The 20098-nt window shown below is 41.4% G+C and overlaps 1 protein-coding gene across 13 annotated transcripts in view; it reads left to right on the forward strand.

Annotated features, from left to right (window-relative positions):
* The window catches only part of nrxn3b (neurexin 3b), a 312178-nt gene that overhangs the window by 255318 nt on the left and 36762 nt on the right, over positions 1 to 20098 (forward strand). For all 13 annotated transcript variants that reach the window (XR_010668727.1, XR_010668728.1, XM_065963432.1 and 10 more), the window contains one exon: positions 9733 to 9904. Coding sequence is in view for 11 of the 13 variants with exons in the window: in XM_065963432.1 (XP_065819504.1) it covers positions 9733 to 9904 (172 nt within the window). In the remaining 2 variants the exon portion in view is untranslated. The remainder of the gene's footprint in view (positions 1 to 9732; positions 9905 to 20098) is intronic.

Here is a 20098-nt window from a genome sequence, read left to right on the forward strand (position 1 = left end):
GCCGGCTGCTGAACTCTGCATTGTAATGGTGCAAATGAAGGACTGTAGCAGCAGGTCAGACATATGAAAATTCATGGTTGTTTTAAGTTTCAACACGCTTCAGTGGTTTAGCAAGCTTGTAATTATGCAGTGTGCATTATAATGACTTCGGCTGAGAAGTATTCTGACCATAAACAGAGAGAGAGAGCATTACTCACTTCCTTTTAAAGGATCTGCTCTCCAGGAAAGGAGTTCTGTGTTTATTTAGAATACATTAGATAACATAACATGTTAAGATGTACTTTCTAAAGCTCCTTACTTATGTATTCCTTCAATGAGAAATAGAAAGGTAGTGCTTGTCGTGTTCATCAGCTGGGATTTTTTTGTGTCTAGAACCACAATAAAGTGGATTAATACGGGGGATGGATGTTTGTAATGATAAAAAAAAAAAAACATTTATCTGGTTTTAACAACAAATCAACTATCAACTTCAGTTTAAAACTCAAAAATTCAACTTATCCAACAATCGTTTTTTAAACATGTGAATCCTGGTTTTTAATACAGGTATGAGCAGTTAAATTTGTCCTTTACACTCTCTAAGGTGCTTCGAAAGGTCAGTAAATAACACACATTAGGATGATGTTGACAAAAGCTTTTCTTTCTTTTTTTTTTTTTTTAAGAGTGTTAATGATACTTATTCATTCAGTCAAAAAGCATGAACATGTGTCTTGTCCTGGTGTGTATGGGGCTGTGGTTTTTGTATTCGGTGTATAAAAATGTAAAGAAAAAAAAAACACATCATGCTTTTTGATGGTTCCCCTTTTTCTCAAGATTACTTTTTGGGCTTGTCATGCCTTTATTAAGAGGACAGGACAGCAAGTAGAGTCAGAAAGCAGGATAAGAGAGCAGGGGATGACATGCAGTGAATGGCCAAGGTTCGGGAATTGAACCCGAGCCTGCCATTTTCAAAGCTAAAGCCTCAGTTAATCAGGTGTGATTTAACCTCTGAACTCATAAGGCTTCTTTACAATGAAACATGTGCATGGCAATGTTGAGAAGATGTTTCACAGATTACAGTTTGGGAACAAGGAGCATGTTGTCCTTTTTAAAAGACTTTCAAAACTATCAAAATGTATTCAGGAAGAGCATATTGTGAACTTTGTTCTGTAGTTTTTCATTGTTTGTACAGCATGCAGCAAGTAAAGGTTCTTTCAGGGACAGTGAGTTTGCTGAGACAACGCAGCCAAGACACGTTCTGTAAAGTATAGTAGTGATGATTAGGATCAGTGCAGTGTCAGTACTCTCAGTTCCAAAAGGCTGAAAGTGATAGTATAGAGCTGGAGAGGACTCCGCTGTAACATTGATAAATGTTTTCACCAAGCCATCGGCCATTAGTGTCAGGGCAAGTTACAGCCACAAGAGCGGACAAACAGGAAACAGAGAAAGAGTGGGTGTAAATAATTGATAAGGCTGACCCTGCGCGATTCATATTCTGCGGCAGAGGATCAAAGAGCGAGGCTCCGAGTTTGACATTGAGCCCGAGCACAGGAGTCAAAGCCATTACCTCCCTCTGCAACGCTGCTGCTGCTGCTGCTTGTGTTGGTATTCAAAAATGCACCGACTCTTCTTCTACAGTCTGTGCTGCTAACACTAGCTGGCACTCCTGGGCATTAACCAACTAGCTAATGGACTCACTGGTATTATCCTCGCAATTACCTACAATAGAAGCAGCTTAAGCACAAGTAAAGGAAGGTGGCAGCCATTTTGTGCCTGTCCATTCAATGAAGCTGTTCCTGACTCTCTCAGGTGTGAAATATAGCCTGTGTTAGACCTCTGGGTTCTTTTAGGTGTGATCAATATTTCAGAGGCACCAGGCCGCTCAGCTTGTATCCTCCCACATCCGCTCTCACAACAGCTCTGCAGCCGATTATGAATGTCTGAATGAACCGTTGAGCCCTTTAAAGATTTATGACATTTCACAGTTTTCAGAGGAATGTTTATTTGAATAGTGCATTAAGACTGTCCTTGTACTAAAGCAGGAGCCCCCGAACCCAGCAGGCTGTACTTCTTATACCAGAAAGTAAAACCGTGTCTGCAGTGTTTAATTCATCCCGCTGTGGAGAGTATATGCTTCCAAAGTTAGAGCCTCCTTTTGGACTTTGTCCCACTCAACAAGCAGCAACATGTCCATTCTCTTTCGGGACTTAACGTCCCATTCCCTTCCATTAAGGACCGCTCAAAGACTCGCCCATGAGTCACAGTATACCTGTCTTATTTAGAAGTCAGGTGACGTTTTAAAAGAAAAAGCCTCTGTTTACTTTAAAGCTCCTGTGAGGAGTTTCTAACTTGTTAAGAAACAAACTGAAATAGATACTGATGTCTCTTTCTGACCTACAAAAGCAGGTTAGATCATCATCAACACTATAAACAACTGTGAAATAGTCACTATGAAGGCCTCAAACGACCACAGGGTGGGTAGGCGGCACACAGTGATTAACTTCACACTGCCGAAGAAGCCTTTCTCACATTTTCCACGGTAAATATTCTAAATTTGACTGTTAAAAGAAAGCACAATGACAGTTTTGGTTTTAAAAAAACCTTCTAACTCAAGTGTAAGACAATGTTAGCAAATAGATAAAGTACCACTTTGTCCATAATTGATACAACCTAAATTTTCCTCAGGAGCTTTAATGATATGTTCTATCCAACCATGCTGAGAGTTTGGTTTATTTGCCTGAGTTTTTATGGGGGAAATGCATTTAAACTGTGCACATTCTACTTGAATCATTGTCCTTGTTACTCTGTGTAATCCTCAGAACTCTCTGTACCAGGCTGTCACAGGAAATGCTCTCTATCAAAGAAAGAAACCTCCTGACGGTGTGTTCTCTTGATAATCCCGAGTAAGGCGGACAGAGTTTTAAAGAAGACACATTGCTGTTCAAGTTCTTCATTTAACCTTTTGAATGTCTTTAACACCAACATTAAGCAGAAGACTGCTTCTACATGAACTTTTCTACAAATCCAAAAAGACTCAAATCAGCAGCATATTAGTCCATCCTTCAAACGTAATCATCTTCCAAACCCTAGAGTACCCATTAGTTCTAGTGAAGATGTAGGTTTTATATAAGGGAGAATTATTTTTATTATCATATTTGAAAATGTTCAGTGATTACAGCTGAGGCACTGCATGTTTCCCAAAACACCAATGAGATTGGAGTAAATGGTGAAGTTGTTGGTGGATTGATACAAACGTTTTCTCTCAAAGTGTTTTTATACGATCAGGTTGTAAATACGGGATTGAAACTTAGTGGCTAACTTTTTTGTTTTAAATACAATTTTCCAGTGTTGAACATTTCTCACAAACGTAAAATTAATGTGTTTAAAGGAAAAAAAATTAGTTATTGTATGGTGGATATTTAGTTTTAGTATGTTCATGTAATTTCTTAACAATTAGAAATATATACTATCAGGTAGCAATAGTCACAGTGACATACACTGCAAAAACTAAATAGATGAAGCAAGGTGCTTGGCAGGATGGTCTTGAAGAGGTTGCTGACAAAATAGAATTTTTGCTTCGTTAAACCCTTAACCACTCAAAGAAATACTTTTTATTTCAAGGTCATACTTTTCAGACTGAGGCTTGCCTTCTGCTGGGTCTCTGAACCAAACTTCACTCTGTTTTTTTTTTGTAGACTTTATATGAGTTTGATCCCACTCAATGTTTTCTATGACTTTTCCATTTAATTTATTGTGGGCATTCTGTCTCTCACTGGGGCTTTCAATTTCTCCAATACAGAGACACAATTTTAAGATTGCAACGAATATGACTTTGCTCGTCGAGGGCCCATCAGGCTTTCAGTGTATCATGTACGTGATGGAACGACTTGTATGAACACAAACCTCTCCTCAGCAGCCTCTATAGTCAGACTCTTCTGCAAATTTGAGAGTGGCGAGCCTGATGCGCACAGGAGCAGACAGCTACAAATCACTGCGCTGTCTATGAGTTATCTCTGTCAATTACTGACAATAAATGACTTTGGCAGTGTGAAGGCCAGGTGCATCAATCCACTGCGTCTCACGTTGTCCTCGCTTCTCCACTATATTGATTCTGCTTTCACCGCTTCCATGATCCAGTTTTGATGGCCCCCGACCACAAAAGCTAACTTGAGCGCTGATGTCAGATAAAAGAGTGGATATGTAACCCAAACTCCCGCCCTGGGACATGTTCACATTCTTGATATCAGATCTTCCTCTCTCCCATCGAGACGCAATATAGATCCGCAGGAATTATCCCACTACAACTGCTCTGTGATCCTACGGGACTTCAATAAAGGCTTGATTGAAATAAATACCATTCATAGGGGGACAACTCCCACTTTTAAAACTTTCCCTGATAAGCTTTCGATTAGGCGTGGGACAAAACACAGATAAGGCAATATATCGTCATCCTGACTAATGTGATACAGTAATCGAACAGCTGGTGTCAAATACTGACGTCTAATTCAAAATAATGTGAATTCGAAACAGATTTCCTTGGCAACCTGAGTCACTGCGTCACTATTTCAGGACTCCTCACACTGGTACTTATGACAGGAATGAGGGTAACGTGAACGGAAGTTAAATGGCTAAAGAAGAAAAAGACAGCAGAATAGTGTCAGCTTTGAAAAGACGTTAAAAGAAGAAACATGATAAGTAGAGCCCGACCGATTTATGGGCCAGCCGATAATATCGGCCGATATTAGCTTATCCAGTGACTATCGGTTTCAGTTAGTTCATGTTACTAAATTTATTCACTAGTCAAACAGCATTTATTTAGAATTTCACTGTATTACACTAGCAATAGCAGAGTGTGCTATATTGATTACAACAAGCATTATCACTCTCCAGAGAGTCAAGCGGTGATGTGCGGTGACTTTCCAGTTGAGTGACCATCTTGTCTTCGTTATATATCTTAGTGTTTTAAGTGTTTGATAACTGCATTTAAGTGATCAGTGAAATGAATGTGTAAATCTGTATCTATAGCTACAGATTTCATAGATCTAAGAAAGACATCGGCCGAAATATCAGCATGGGAATTTTTTTCTCCCCAATATCGATATCGGCTCTAAAAATCCTGTATCAGTCAGGCGATAATGACAAGAACTGGAACTGACAACAAACTGCGGTGAATAAAAACAGAATCAGATATCATGATGTATCATTACAAGATTGTCTTGCAATATGTCACATATCTCAGAGACGTTGCATCATGATATTATCGACATATCAAGTATCGTATTATATTGGATCAGACGGCATCGTATTAGAGTTAACCTGTAAATCCAACCCCTACTTTAAACTTTTATCTTTCTAGACAAAATCTATCAAATCACCACATCTTCAATCTTCTGTTATCTTCTTGCTCCCCCATTAGAACTTCATGTTCTAATTCTACCCATCTCAACTCCATAAAATACCTCTCAGCTGGCGCTGCAGAATGACCATTCAGCCAGTTTGGGATGGCGTCTATTGTCGGCGGCCCATCCCCTGTACAGCAGCTGTCTGTGATAGCTGTCTGCAGGATCGCCCTCTGCTGCTTTGAGTGATTCTCTCTCTTTCAATCTGCCCGCGGCTCTGCTTGTGTTGGAGGCATTGATCGGCGTTGAATTGGATTGCGGCGGGCCTGATTACTGATGTCAGTGTTTGCCGGGTCACGTGGGACTGCTGGAGCTCCTCGTGCCAAGACCGGGCCAGTGCGCAACCAAGGAGGCAGGGAGGTGGGGGGGGATTGGTGGTTCTCTGTGGAATTACATTTATCAGTCTTTGTTACACAGAGGAAGTGAACACAACATGCCCACACACACTGTTCACGTATGTGACACACAACAAAACGCCAACATAATCTCATTCTATTCCTATAGCGGTGACACAGCCAGCGTTGGTGATTGGCATTAAATAGAGTGTGGGTGCATGTTAGGCTATAAAAGAGCTTTAGCATATCATACCAGTTGATTAGCACTTTCCATACTTTAATGTCACATTCAGAGTGTTTGCTTTGACAGTGATTGAATGTTGGGATGCTGCACTTCATTTTTCACCCTGTGGAGCTTACTGAAACAAAGATTCTATAGCACAAGGTTACAACCCTTTGACTTTGTGTGTGTGTGTGTTTCAGTGCCTGTTGTGTGCGTAAAAGAGTGGAAGTGATTCTCCGCGCATCATTTGTTTACGCCTGGAATTGTGGCCATCATCTTTTCCACTAAAAGAACAATAGCCATTTTTCCCCTTTGCTCAGGAGACAATGAAGTGCCTTCCCGCCTCGCGAGCGACAGGCCAATAAAAAACGTAATTGGATCTGTCAATCACACATTGCTGCAGCGCGGGGGGTTGTGCTGGCAGGTGGGTGGCAGAGCCGGACAACAGGAGTAGTGCAGAGAGAAAATAGACAGGAAAGAGAAGAAGGGGGAGAGCTGTGGCATTGCGAGGAACTACCACACACACACACACACACGTTTCCCTCTCTGCACACTGCCCGGAGGCACTCAGCAACCGTTACAGGGTTGTACAATTGTTGTGTTTTGTTGTTTGTTTGTACCAGGGCCAGGGGGTGACGATCTGTCTTTGTTTGTAGGTATTAGTGGGTCGGTGATGTGGCTTTGATGCGACTACACAAGAGAGCTGGGGCTGCCACAGCCTCTGAAGGTCACTGTGGATGTACTTGTGCTGATGTGTCTGTCTATGCTTTGTGTACGCTCGGGCCGTCAGAAATAGTGTGTGCTTTTTTTGTACGAGGGAAAGGTCCTATCATTAGTCAGGAGAGCCAGGAAGCTTTGGTAGTATTTTTTACGGTACAACACACACACACTGAACATCATCTTGTCACATTAAATTATCAACATATCCATGTGCATGCTTACTTGAGCCCATCTAGGTGCACAGATGATGTGTATTTGCATGCAAGCCGTACATTTGTGCACACACACTTTTATTGTATGCATATGTCCGCTGCTCTAAGTTTTAATGACAACTAGTTAAATTAAGAACCCATTTACAGCCTCTCTGACGGGGATGGTAAGTGCACATTCAGATATTCTGCTTGTCTAGCTCCCACTCTGAGCCCTACCTTGGCTTTTAGGAGATGGCTTTCTCATGTCTTTCGGTGACATTCTTTTTCCATTATTAGTCGAGCGAGAGATTGTTACAGAGGACAGCCACTCCGTCGTTGCTCGCATTATGGTCTCGAGCAGACTGTAAGGCTTCTTCTGTGAAAAGACAAAGGATGTTTTGACTCCAAGTACAAGTCATCAAGTACAGTGCAGGTCCTCAGACTGGCTTGGCAGATAAAAGGACTTGTTGAGGTAACCAGAGTGTGCAGTGTCTCTGTAAGGGTCTCCATGCACACAAAGGCATTTCACTGCACACCTGAACAACTTTAAAGTTTAAAGTAACAGGGAGATTATCTTATGATAATCATAAGTGCAAATAATGCACAAAAATGCATAAAAAAAAATGTTTTTTACCTCCAATTAAAAATAAATGTCTGCTCTCCTCCTAGGTGTACCTGGTGCTGTACTTAAAGAGCAGACATTAAGCCGCACTCTTGATTTCTAAGTTCATATTTGGGTGTAAAAGTAGGTAGAGGTCACGGCTTGGTTCGTACCTCGGTTTTGGGGTCATGCAACAAAAAAGTCCTAAACACAAAATATCTAGGTTTCTCCTAAGTTACAGTTTGTTCCATCTCGTGTCATTTAGAGCTACTTGTGATAGCCAGCGCAGCCTGTAGTGTATGAAGCGTTTAACAAAAAGGAGAGGTGGGAAAAAAACAAAATGATTCTAAATAAAAGAAACACAGATAAACACAACATCTCCTTATATGGATGCCAAATATAAGACCACATCGAATATGTGCATTTCAGAGCAATATCAAGTGTATTATGATTGTGATTAACTTGTGAGTCTTGGAGGTTTTAATGCATAACGGTCACTCCAAGATGATGAAGGGTGCGGTCCCCAAGAGCGAGCTTTAAGAGGCAGGGGAAGTCCATCTTACTGTTGTTACAGTGGGTGCATCTATGCTCTGTGATGGGACATCATCAAGGCTCGAGCACTTTACTTGATACTGGTGTCCTCTACTACTGCATATACATGAAGAACCTGAAAAATGTTTCAGCTTCATTAATGTCATTGACCCTCTTTGCTTTCACACCTTTTATCCTTTGCCTAGCCGGTGATTGGCACATCTGGGTGATACCGTCTAATAGTCACTTATAGTAACATACCATACTGCCTACCTAACATTTCTCACACACGACTGATTTAAAGAAGCAGCCTGGTCTTTTCGCTCAGCTGTCATCTTGCTATGTAACTGTTCTTCTTCTTTTCTTTCGTTGCATCTCCTTCTTCTTCCACATTTGTTGTTACAAGTTACAGTTACAAGCATTACCCCCACCATGGTTGGGGTTTGGATACTGCCATGTGCTCATATTCGTCGTATGATTGCATTCACTGAACCGTTAATGTCCGGGACGAATACACATACAGCTACACTTCTACCTCTTAAATGTAAACCAGTTCCAATTTGTCTTCTTTTTGAAAATATAGCAAAATTCAATGTAAAGCGATCGGCAAAATGTGTTCCTAAACTAAGTCTAATGGCCTGTCAGCTCCCATGAAATGTCAAGCTACATTTATAACTGTACTCTGCAGGTTTCCATAAAAATCTGGTGGTATAGTAGAGCAAGTGTGAAATTCTATGTAAAAGCACGGGGGAGTAAGTAAAGAATAGGTTGGCCTTATTAAGTGCTCAGATATGGAATAAAGAGCCCATAACATTAATCTGCAGGTTTATTTGAGTTGTGCCAGTCATGGAGCGCACTCCTGCCGACGAGCACTGTTAAATCCGACTTGACATTATCAAGCTCTGCATTGTAACTGTTAGCCCGGGCCAGTGTCTCTGATGATCAGTTAACAATATGTGTCTGCCCCCATGTGCATGCCTTCTTAATTTTGGTTTTGTTATGAGAAACGGTCCCTCCGCTCGTGGCTTCTAAAGTAGGTAATTACACTGAGAGATTCCCTGCGGGGGATTAAAACAAATGACACAGACAACACAGCCCTTCCTCATTGCCACTCACTCAAGCCCTGCCTCTGCGCTAAAAAACCTGTTTGCCTGTAACGCCTACATGCCCATGAATACGCAAACAGTCACAATAAAACACACAGGCAGCTCATGAAAATTAGTGGGGTTCAAGGGGAGACGAGTCAGGGAATGATTGGGTGGGATCACGATTTATAGTCACAGTAAAACTGATTTAGCATTAATAGCTAAACAAAACATATGGTATTCATCCAGTTTGTAAGGACCACTGCAGATAAAAGGCATCTGGCCTGCCAGTTTTTGCAGTGACAGGCTGCAGGGAGCATTACTCATCATTACAATCTCCGCTGGCAGCCTGTTTTCATCACATTACAGTGGTATAATGAAGCGTAGCGAGTCTAGCGTCCTCAGGTTCTCTGTGCAGTTCACCATTAGCACTAGCCGAGGTTATTCATCCAAGCTTTATTGAATTTTTTACAGTTAGTTTATGTATAGTTAATTAATCAGTACACAACAATAGGCAGAACCTCTTTTTGCAAAACTTGAGAAGTCAAGCTAACTGCATTTGATGACCAGGATGGAAAACAACTGTATTTACTGTAAATATTTGGATTCATGCGATGCTTCAATCTGACCACTTACTCATTCTGCTTCTCTTTTATTTGTGTGTTTTACAGGAACAAGGAAAAGTGGGTGTGACATTTAACATTGGCACAGTGGACATCAGCGTGAAAGAGTTGACCACGGCAGTGAACGACGGCAAATACCATTTGGTCCGGTTCACCAGGAACGGGGGCAACGCCACTTTGCAGGTGGACAACTGGCCAGTCAATGAACACTTTCCAACAGGTACCGCCCCTTTTATGTCTTTGTCTGGTTAATGCCTGCAAGATATAGAGTAAAACTACGGACTAATTATAAACCACTGGACACCACCTGAGTGAAGGGCGCCACCCATAATACAAAAGCTCATACAGAAAATGTTTATTTTTATCTTATCTCAGAATACCAGATTTCTAAGATACCAAGTGTACGAGCAAAAACATCAAAAGTGTTTCCCCAGTTGAAGATGTCCTGAAATAGTTTGTGCATCAGCCAACAGGCTACTCAATACATGGCTAGTTAAAAGAAAATAAAATCCTGTTTCTGTCCCAGTGTTGAGACACTGGGACAACCTATTTCCACTGTCAAAAATGGTGCTGACATCATGAATGTTTCCAATCAATTTGACAAGGAAAAGTCTTGGAAAAGAGTCTGATTGGTTGACAAACAGTGAATCATGTCCTGTGGTCTACAGCGACCTATTTTTCAACAGTGTACGAAAATTCAGCTGTTTTAGCAGAAACTGAAATCAATATCTCTCTTTATTATAGCCTTGATAAGATTAAAGCACGATGTACAAATCACATGACTGAATCATTCGAGAAATAAATGAATGATTAAAACCTTCGGAAAATGACAAAAAGGTGTGAAAAATGACTTTGACATTACTCATTGTGCAGGGAGAAATCCAAACTGCCACCCGCAAAAAAAGAATCTCTTCCTTTTTTGCACTTTGACCTCACTCATTGTGTGTCTCAGCAGTTATTCAGACTCCATCTGCAAGAGTTTGCTCACTAGCTGTATGTTGGAAGAGCAGCTAGAGGCTTCCATTGTGTTTGCTTGGGCACACTTTTCCCCCTGTGGCAGACACTTTCTCCGAAAAACTCCACTTTCTTGCCCTCACACCTGACTCCACAGGATAGCAGCACACCAAGCTTGAACCCTTTGTTTAACAAGAGGCATTTACCGTGCAACATCTGGCCAGCTGATTTCAGGAAAGGGGATTTGAACGCTCCAAGAGGCTTTTGGTTGTTGGGCAGGTAAGGAGAGGATGGAGGCAGAAAGCAGGGGTGGCCTGCTGGCCAGATAAAGCTGCAGCCTGCCTGTATCTCTCATTCCCAGGTCAGCAGAAGCAGCACAGCAGCAGAATACAAATAGGGTCATCAAACAGAGCTCGCTCCATTTGGAGGCTCAGGCGCTCCCTTCATTTGGCAGCGAAATGTGCCGCTCACTCAGCTAGCTAGGTGAGAGAGCGAGTGAAAAGGTGAGAGAGGTAGAAAGGAAGGAAGGAAGGAAGGGAAAAAAATCTTCTCCCGCTTCTACATAACAGTCAATTAAATTAGGTTGGCTCTCCTGCTCTTTGATATCTGTGTCTTTACGGCAGCCAGCTTAGGAGAGGACACCTTTGTTTCCTTGTTCCCTCTTACTTACTCTTCTCTTTTCACTTACCGAAGAGAGCAGACGCACAGGGAAGCAACACAGGTGCAAAGTGGCTGTTGAGGAAAGGAGAGGTTGGAATAACAAAAGATTATTTGAAACTTTATTGTTCTCTAAGGTGAAATTGTGCCAAAGCAGCAGACATAATAGGACAGAAACAGATGTAAAACAAATAAGACGATGTTGAAGATTAAATAGTGTTACATTACCGGATGTGACGCTGATGTGAACGGAGACATGTCGGGAAAAAGAACCGTCGTCGCTTGCTAGAATAGCTTCTTTCCAATGCTGGAATGAAAAAATGCTGATGCTACCCATTGGTAAGAAGCATACAAATAAGAGTTGATCTCTTTCACTTCTCAGCCCTATGTCTCAGCAGCCCTACAGCGTGCTCCGAGTCGCATGCCTTCACCGAGGACAGGGCAGCAGCCTCTCCTGGCGTGACCTGGCACGCTGTTTTGGTTTGGTTCAATGCCAGCACAGGTGATGCTAATCTCTTCTGTCTCTGGCTTTCTTTTGCCGTCGGCTGTCTTTCGCTTTTTCTTTGAAAAGATAAAGTTAGACGGGTTTCATAACTGCATTTCAGCCACATTTGCAACTGGAAAATACTGAGAGACTCCAAAGCTGCTCACAGCACGGCATGAAAACGACTTCTCCCTCACGTTCACATTCACACTCATGTGCACCAATTGACGAAATTGATATAATCAGACAAACGCAACCGTGACGTGGCTCAGACATGCTTTTTGTAACGGTTCTTTGAATCCCTATTGATTATTAAACTGAATTCCAGCCTTTTCCATTTTTAATGGCCAGTCTTTCAACATGATAATCATCTTGAATTGACTTCTCCATGAGAGGTCAGTGTTTGTTTTCTCAGCCTTCTATCAGTATGTTGGTTAATATCTATGATCCAAAGAAGGCCTCCATTTAGAAATCCCTGCTAAATACTTGTCAGGTTTACGTCTCAGTTTAAACAATGCGCAACAGATGAAAATCAGGTCTTTTCAGAGTTGGATTCCTTCCAAGTGATACCTTCGAGGTTCATTCTCTTTTCTGTCCGCCTGCCATTGTCTTGGAGAGGAGTTGAGGTCGGAGGGGGGGGGGGGGGGAACGAATGTGTGGTAATTTCTTTTTCTCTTCTGCACAGGTAATTTGCAGAGCACTCAGTGATAGTAATTCAACGATGATTGATTTTTTTTTTCACCCTCCCTTCTGTGTAAAGGCGTTGTCATCTCATGAGTAATTACATGTTGGGGTGCAGACTCATCGACTGCTTTCTCACACTCCCCATGCTTACCTTGAAGGCAGCAGCCGCCACAGGACTCTCAGGGCGTTCGATAAACAGTTACCGGATCTGGGCATGCCCTCTTTCTCTCTCTCTCTCTCTCTGTGTTGAGGAATAGGTGAAGACAAAGGTGTTGCTGGATTGCTTGTCATTCAAAGATGCCTGCAAAATAGCTGGGTTGTGCAAATTGGACATCTTAACAGCAGTGTTTGAAAAGTTGTCTCGCCAAAGCCTCGAGGCATTAGGATCTATTTTAAATAGTGGCAGAAGGTTTTTACAGCCCGACCTGCTTAAATGTATTCACAGAGAAATGTTGGGTCAGATTTATAAGATTTACCTGTTACTTGGGTCTTGTTTTGTTTTTTAATCAACCATATCTAAAAGTTCTTATAACATTGCATACACTGGGGGCGGCTGTGGCTCAGTGGTAGAGTCGGTCGTCTCTCAACCGGAAGGTTGGTTAGTTCATCCCCAGCTCCTGCAGCCACATGTCTGATGTGTCCTTGGGCAAGACACTTAACCCCAATTGCTCTCGCTGCTTCGGCGGCAGTTTCTGATGGTCACTTTACATAGCAGCCTCTGCCATCAGTGTGTTAATGTGTAGGTGTGACCTGCGGTGTAAAAACACTTTGAGTAGTCAGAAGGCTAGAAAAGCACTTTACAAGCTCAAGTCCATTTACCACTTACTGATTTAATGACCGACATCTGCAGTAATATGGGGGTGGTGCTTAAGATTGACAAGAAACTATAGAATAATTCTAACAACAGGCAAAGAGGTGAAGATGACGCGGGTCTTAAGTCTCTAGGCAAAGCGCTAAAACAAGCCTGCATGTCATCAACTAATCAATCATGCATTTAATTATGCAAGTTTATGAATAATTCTTAGGCACACAAAGATCATAATGGATAACTCATAAAAACAGCTACGGCTACAGTGTGTACCAGTAAAGACAAGGCAAGTGAATTAGTTTTTTTTTAACCAAGCTGTTAACTTGTTTTTATCTGCTGTTAAAATTGGCATTTTTAATATGGGTCCTTAAGGAGTTTCTTTGGCTTTTGCAGCCAACCTCAAGTGGACATTTGAGGAACAGCATTCTTTCTGTACTTCGTTTTGGCATCGTTTTTTATACACTGAATGTTCTCGCTGCAAGAAAACAAGCAGTCAGACGATCACGAATGTTTAAACAAAACGTAAGTTGAACTTAAAACATTGATCACAGTTTAAAGAATAATTTTCTTCGACTGGTATGGTTTATTAACCTGTCTAAACCCTGTCTTTGTTTTCATAATTTATTTTGGCAGCTTTGGAAAAAAAGCTACTGACTACATCTTTAAGAACACCTGAATGAACTGTATACACCCAACACATCGACTAAGAAAATAATGCTTACCCTGTCAAGAGTTGTTATTTAAACCATTTCTCGAGTTTGCAGTAGTTCTACACTGCAGGGTATTGAAGTTTCACTACTGCCAATCCCTTTTACAAACATAAGCCGACAGGATATTAGAAACACAAATATTGTTTTCAACTAATGTCTAATCTACACACAATTCACCTAATCCAAACAGGTTTACCAGATAAAAAAGTGCAGATTGTAATGCTGATAAATATAGAGAAATAAGAAGGAATTATGTGTTTCTGAATCCCATTCTTCCATTCAACAATAAACCACACTGATCCCATAGAGCAGTATTTTTCCTGCAGCTTACACGTGTTCTGTGTGTGTGTGTGTGTGTGTGTGTGTGTGTGTGTGTGTGTGTGTGTGTGTGTGTTTGTGTTTGTGTGTGGGCCTTGAATGTGTAAGTGTGTGTTTTGATTGCTTTGTCTCTCCCTTTTCTCTAATTATCCCCTCACTCTAACAGTGCCCTCTCAGATCTCCAATCTTTTTCTGTCCTCAAATTCCTCTTTATCTGCAATTCTCATCCTTTTTCCTTTCGTTCTACATCAGAGCTGTGCATCTCTCCTGCAATCATGTGCACTTTTGTGACAACCCACATTACTGCAGGGGCTTGTCTTTGTTTTGCGAGAGGGTTCCAATTTCCTTATATAACACTCTGAATCCCTGCACTCTTTGATTTTGGATTACATGATCTTTTTTGCGCCAGTTTTAATCTTTGAATCCAAGAATTACAAGACCGAGCGCGGCTGAAATTGTGCATCACACTTTTGCCGGAGCTGGCTGAGGTTCAAGCGTTGTCTCAGATGAATGACCATTGGCCTAACTACTCTGCTCGGGCCTCGGGGAAACTGTGTCTTTGTGTGTTCCATCATTTGTGGTGGGCACAAGAGGGTCGGTCATAACAAGGACGGCCTTGTGTTCTTTTTCAGATGCGCCCAAACACACAAAGACCTTCATCTATGCTCCGATGCACACAATGTCATAAACGCCCACCACCTGAAACGGACACAATGATCAGCACCGTTTCAATATATCTGCCAATCTTGGTCTTGAAATACAGACAAAACAATTCCTCGGGAGCAAGATAAATCCCGCGCGCGTCCCCAAGGCCAAACACGATTAGCTCTATCATAGACACAATCTCTGTCGCTCTCAGAACCCCAGACTAAGCCGAGTGTAGGAGCCGCCGGTCTAATTCATCCTTTCAACACCATAAATTTCAGAGTGACCTGATAAATGATGAATTTACTCCTTCGCTTTGTCTGACGTCGAGGAGAGAATTGGACGGAGGTAAAGCGAGCTGAAGAAACAGAAGGACAGGGATGAATAGAAAAAGGAATACAGGAGTATTTAATTGACTAGATGACAGGAATAAGTTGACTTAAGGTTGGAACGCTGACATATAGAGCGATAGATTGGTTTAGCAGAAGAGAAAAAGAATAAAGGGCGAGTGAAAAGTAGATAAATTGATACCAAAATTGTGGCTGTAGCTTAAGAGGTCTGATTCAGCCAAGAAGAGCAAGGAGGGCAGATTACATTTTAGAGAGACAGAGAGTAGCAGGGAGCAGATGAGGGAGCAGAGGAGAAAGAGAGAAGGGAAAGAGTCTCGGTCAGAAAGATGACTAGAGCAGGTGGGACAGAGATGAAAGCTAGGTGTAGATTGGAAAGCAGGTGGGTGGTGCAGGTTATTCACAACCAGCGACTGCAGCAGCTAGCTATGGACTGGAGCTGAGGAGTGATGATTTTTGGACAGGGCTGCAGTATATCAAATGTACTCATCATCCCCAAATGGAGAGAAAGCCAGGAGCCTGTCACGGTAGCCATTTTCACAGTTTTGATGGGCTCTCAGCACCGGCCCTGTGATGGAACCCCGGCGAGATTAGTCTGGCAAGCAAACTGAATAGAACGCGCCGAGCTACCAGCAGATGACTGCCGGCGTGCCAGTGTTTGTGTTGACTGAAAAGCTGCCACCGAAGGGGAAACATTTAGACGTTGTTTTGGCTGGGAGGAATTAAATGGGGACGCCATTCACTGGAGCTAAGAGAGAGACACATAAACACAAAACTGTGCCGGAAAACCGCAGCATATCATAAAAATAAAGATCTGTTACAGCATTGAACAGGTCTTAATTTATCCACTCAGTTCTGCAGATTCACACAGTTTAATGTGAAATATGCTCTGTTACTGATTCTGAAACACAGCTTGTTAATGAATAACGTAGCTGCTTTCCAGAAATGTTTTTGCACGTTGATGTTTACTCGAAGAAATAAAAGCTTTCTTACAAATTATATTTTATTACAGTCTGCATAAGTGACTGACTCCATGCATCTTCTTTGACAACTTTTTGTTAGTATTTTGCTCAATCCTTACATTACCACGATGTGGTCTTTCTCTACATAATCCTTTACCAACAAATACAGAAATCTCTCATGTTATAATAAAAACATGCCCTCAATCTATTTCTTATTTTTTAAAGATAATTGTTTTGTCCTTTTAGCCTCAGGAAAGGGAGAGCTGAAGACAGACAGGAAATATGGGGAGAGTGTGGGATGACTGTAGCGTCTGCATATGGGGCACCGGTTATTTCAACTGAGCTAAACGAGTGGCCTATCTATCTTCTAACTTGATAGCACTTCACTATAATACATGGCTAAAAGCTGCAAACAATAATGTTAGCATTAACAAAAAGAGGCCATCGTTATCTGCTGGTCATACCAGCCCCTGTAAAGATTTGGCTGTGAATTCCTGAGTGTATTTTTAGCTTTGTTTGATAAATATTAATAATAATTTAACGGTAAGTCACATTGTCTTGTTTTAAGATTTATATCTCTGTGATTTAAAACTCTGTCCCAACAATATGTCCATCCACCATTATTTATTCCAGGTTTCTAATTCAGGATTGAACGGGGGCTGGAGCTGATTCCAGCTGTCAGTGGGCGAGAGGCGGGGTACATCTTGAATAGTTCCCCAGTCAATCACAGAGCTGACATACAGAGACAAACAACCATTACAATCACACCTACAAGGGCAATTTAGAATCAACAATAACCTAATGAGCATGTCTTTGGACTAAGATTGCAACCTTGTAGTGAGGCAACAGTGCTAACCACTGTGCCACCGTGCAGCTCAACAAATACTTAATGAAGTAAACATACCAATTTCAAAAATCATTTTGTATGAGCTTATTTGTTTGGGTTTTCTTTATTAGTACTTATGACTCAATGTGAAGAAGAAAGAAGTCTGGTTTTCAGTGCCTGAGATTTATAACAAAGACAATAATAGAAAACAATTCAATGCAGTCTGAGCATGAATCATACAAAAAAAACGGGGAATATTATTTTTGTCAAATGGAGTGATCTAAATTCAACAGTATATGTTACTCTAAAAACATAAAATACATTTTAAATGACACAGAAATTGGCTCTCTGTCTGTGACAAAACATCAAACACATAATGGGGCTTTTCTCTTTGTTGTCCAGGACTGTTTGATGAAAAATCTTTCAGAATATATCCATCCAAACCCGCTTTGAAAAAAACAAAATCTTAGAGCCAGAGTGGTTTTATTATAAACAATAGTGCTTTTATCGGCAAGGTCGTCCATTCAGGAGTCACCTTTTATAAACTGAATATCAAATTGACAAACTAGAGAGATTTTTCTCATTAGTCCAACAATTAGCTTGCGGTGTATTCATTACAAGGAGGCTGTCACCTCATTAATCACCTGGAACAATGTAAGAGCTATACCTGAGATCATGCCATTAGCAATGCACGGCGAGATTCTGCATCCTTCTCTCCGATTCAGGTGTCGTTTCACTCCAGCGTGAAGTGAGAAAGTGACTTTGTAGATGCAGCATAATGCTTCCTCCCTTGTTCTTCCCGCCCCGGCCCTCCACCTACTCCCCCGAACTACTAAACTCTTTCCCGTTACGTTTCACATACAACCCTCATGCCTGCCTCTGTGGCCCTCGTCCAGAGGAGAGTGTATTTGGCTGCCACCTGAAACCTGCTGGAGATCAAAGGAATGGGGGAGGGAGTCCTGCTAGTAGCTGATTAACCTGCTGGCATGCTGCAGACTCAGTCCTTTAGCTCCTTGGGCTCCCTCACAGCCATATCCTCACTGCATCCCAGCTGGCTGGAAACTGAGCTCTGGGCTGCTTGTTCTCTAAACACTGAGGGTTGAAAGAAACGATAGAAAAATAACACTGAGGAAAAACGAAACAAGCTGAAAGTTTGAGTGTCGTAATGATTGGTTTAATATAATTGTGGTGTGTTAAGTCCTTCTGCACAATTTTATAATCAGCAGCTTTACATAAATGTTCTGTGAGGAGGTTTTAATTGGTTATGAATGATAGGTACTTTTACTTCAATATAAGAAATGAATGTAGTCTTAGTGACGTCACCCTTTGGTTTCTGAAGAGGCTAATGAAGCTCGACGATGGCAGTCTCCATATTGGAAATGTTATCACCACATTACTTTCGATCAGTCTAAAAACCAGTAGAGGTGAAGTTGAGGCGGGCCTTCAGCCTCCTGGTTAACAGCTACAACACGCCCACCTGTCAGTCAACTCAACCACTTCCATAATAATGCTGTATGCATTCAAACAGATGCGTCATTTAAAAACATGTTAAATTCTTCTGTAAAAAATGGGAATTGTAGATAGGACTGAATGGGGATTTCTTGGCTTTTGTAGCCAGCTCCTTAAGTGGACACTTAATGAACTGCAGTTTTTTCTACTTCCACTTTCATTTATCAACACCAGAGACAGTAACTTGCTTTTAAAACCTACGTAAAACACAAAAAATCTACTTGTATTTCTACTTTTATTCCTCAAAACTGGCTGTTCTACTTGAACTTTTTTAAGTGGGGATTACTGATTATGATTATGAATTATTGCTCGCTGGCTTCCAAACATTAAGACTAGTTTCAGCCTAAATGGATGGGGCATTAAAACATAGAAAAGACCCTTCAGCCATTGCATTTCATATAAGAGAGAATACATGACCAGAAGATCTTAAAAAAACACATACCAAGTGATGACATCAGGTTCAGTTAGCTTGACACAGAAACAGTGGGTAGAAATATCCTTTGAAAGCCTCCTATTCGTTTTCCTACTATGAGTTTATTTCAGATATTTTACTGCAGGAAAGAAGTTGAATAGTTACCTTTTCTTTTACCATCTTCTGTTTTCACACAGTATCTATACTTCTTGAGTCAACTGTGTATGCCTTTGCCCCCTCTGGAAGGAAGAAACTGAACCTGGACAGAAAAAACAGTAGGAAGCTCTAAAAGATTTATGGACTAAAGGATAAGCATGACATCATAGCCTGTAACCCTGTTTTCAACCTTAGCCTGGTGGAGCCACACAAGTGTGTTTGTGTACGTGTGCATGATGTCATCAAAAGATGAATCACCTGAGAGAATTCTGTGTTAGACACTTTTCCAGGACGCCTTTTTTTTTTTTTTTTAACAATTACCAAGTCATGCTCTTTAACTCCAGTTATAAAAGACGACATATACTTGAGTGTTTTCTTTTCCTTATAAATTCCTCCCACTCGAATACCAAGTGACATCATGTTTGTCATTCATAATTCCACACAGGGGTCACAGTCTTCTGTCATACCTTTACAGTCTTTGAAGAGCGAGCTGAACATCTCAATTCTCAGTGTTGACAGACTCGTGGTGCATTTCACAGGGAATGCTTCTATGATTGTCAGACAGAAATGGCACCCTGGCACATACACAGCCACAAATCGTATCCCGCCAGAAATAATACTGAGTACACACACAACACTCCCTGTAAAAGGCGCTCTATTATCTGTAATTCCCGTATACCTGGAACGTGTTAGCCACGGTCTCAGAAGAGGAGAATGTGGCAGGTGGGGAGTAGTGCCTTTTTTTTTTTTTCTTTTTTTAACCCAAAAGGCCTCCCACCATGTCAGTAATGATCTCATTTGTATGCATTGTCCTCCTCAAATCGGTGCCACTGTGGTACTATGCTCCCAATAGGTCTGCAGTGATTCAAATTACCACTTCCTCCTCCACCTTTACCCAGCTCTCCCTGCAAACCTGCTACACATTATGCTCCTTACCTCCAA

Source organism: Labrus bergylta, chromosome 15 (assembly GCF_963930695.1).
Source record: "Labrus bergylta chromosome 15, fLabBer1.1, whole genome shotgun sequence".
In the NCBI taxonomy this organism is placed as follows: Eukaryota; Metazoa; Chordata; class Actinopteri; order Labriformes; family Labridae; genus Labrus; species Labrus bergylta.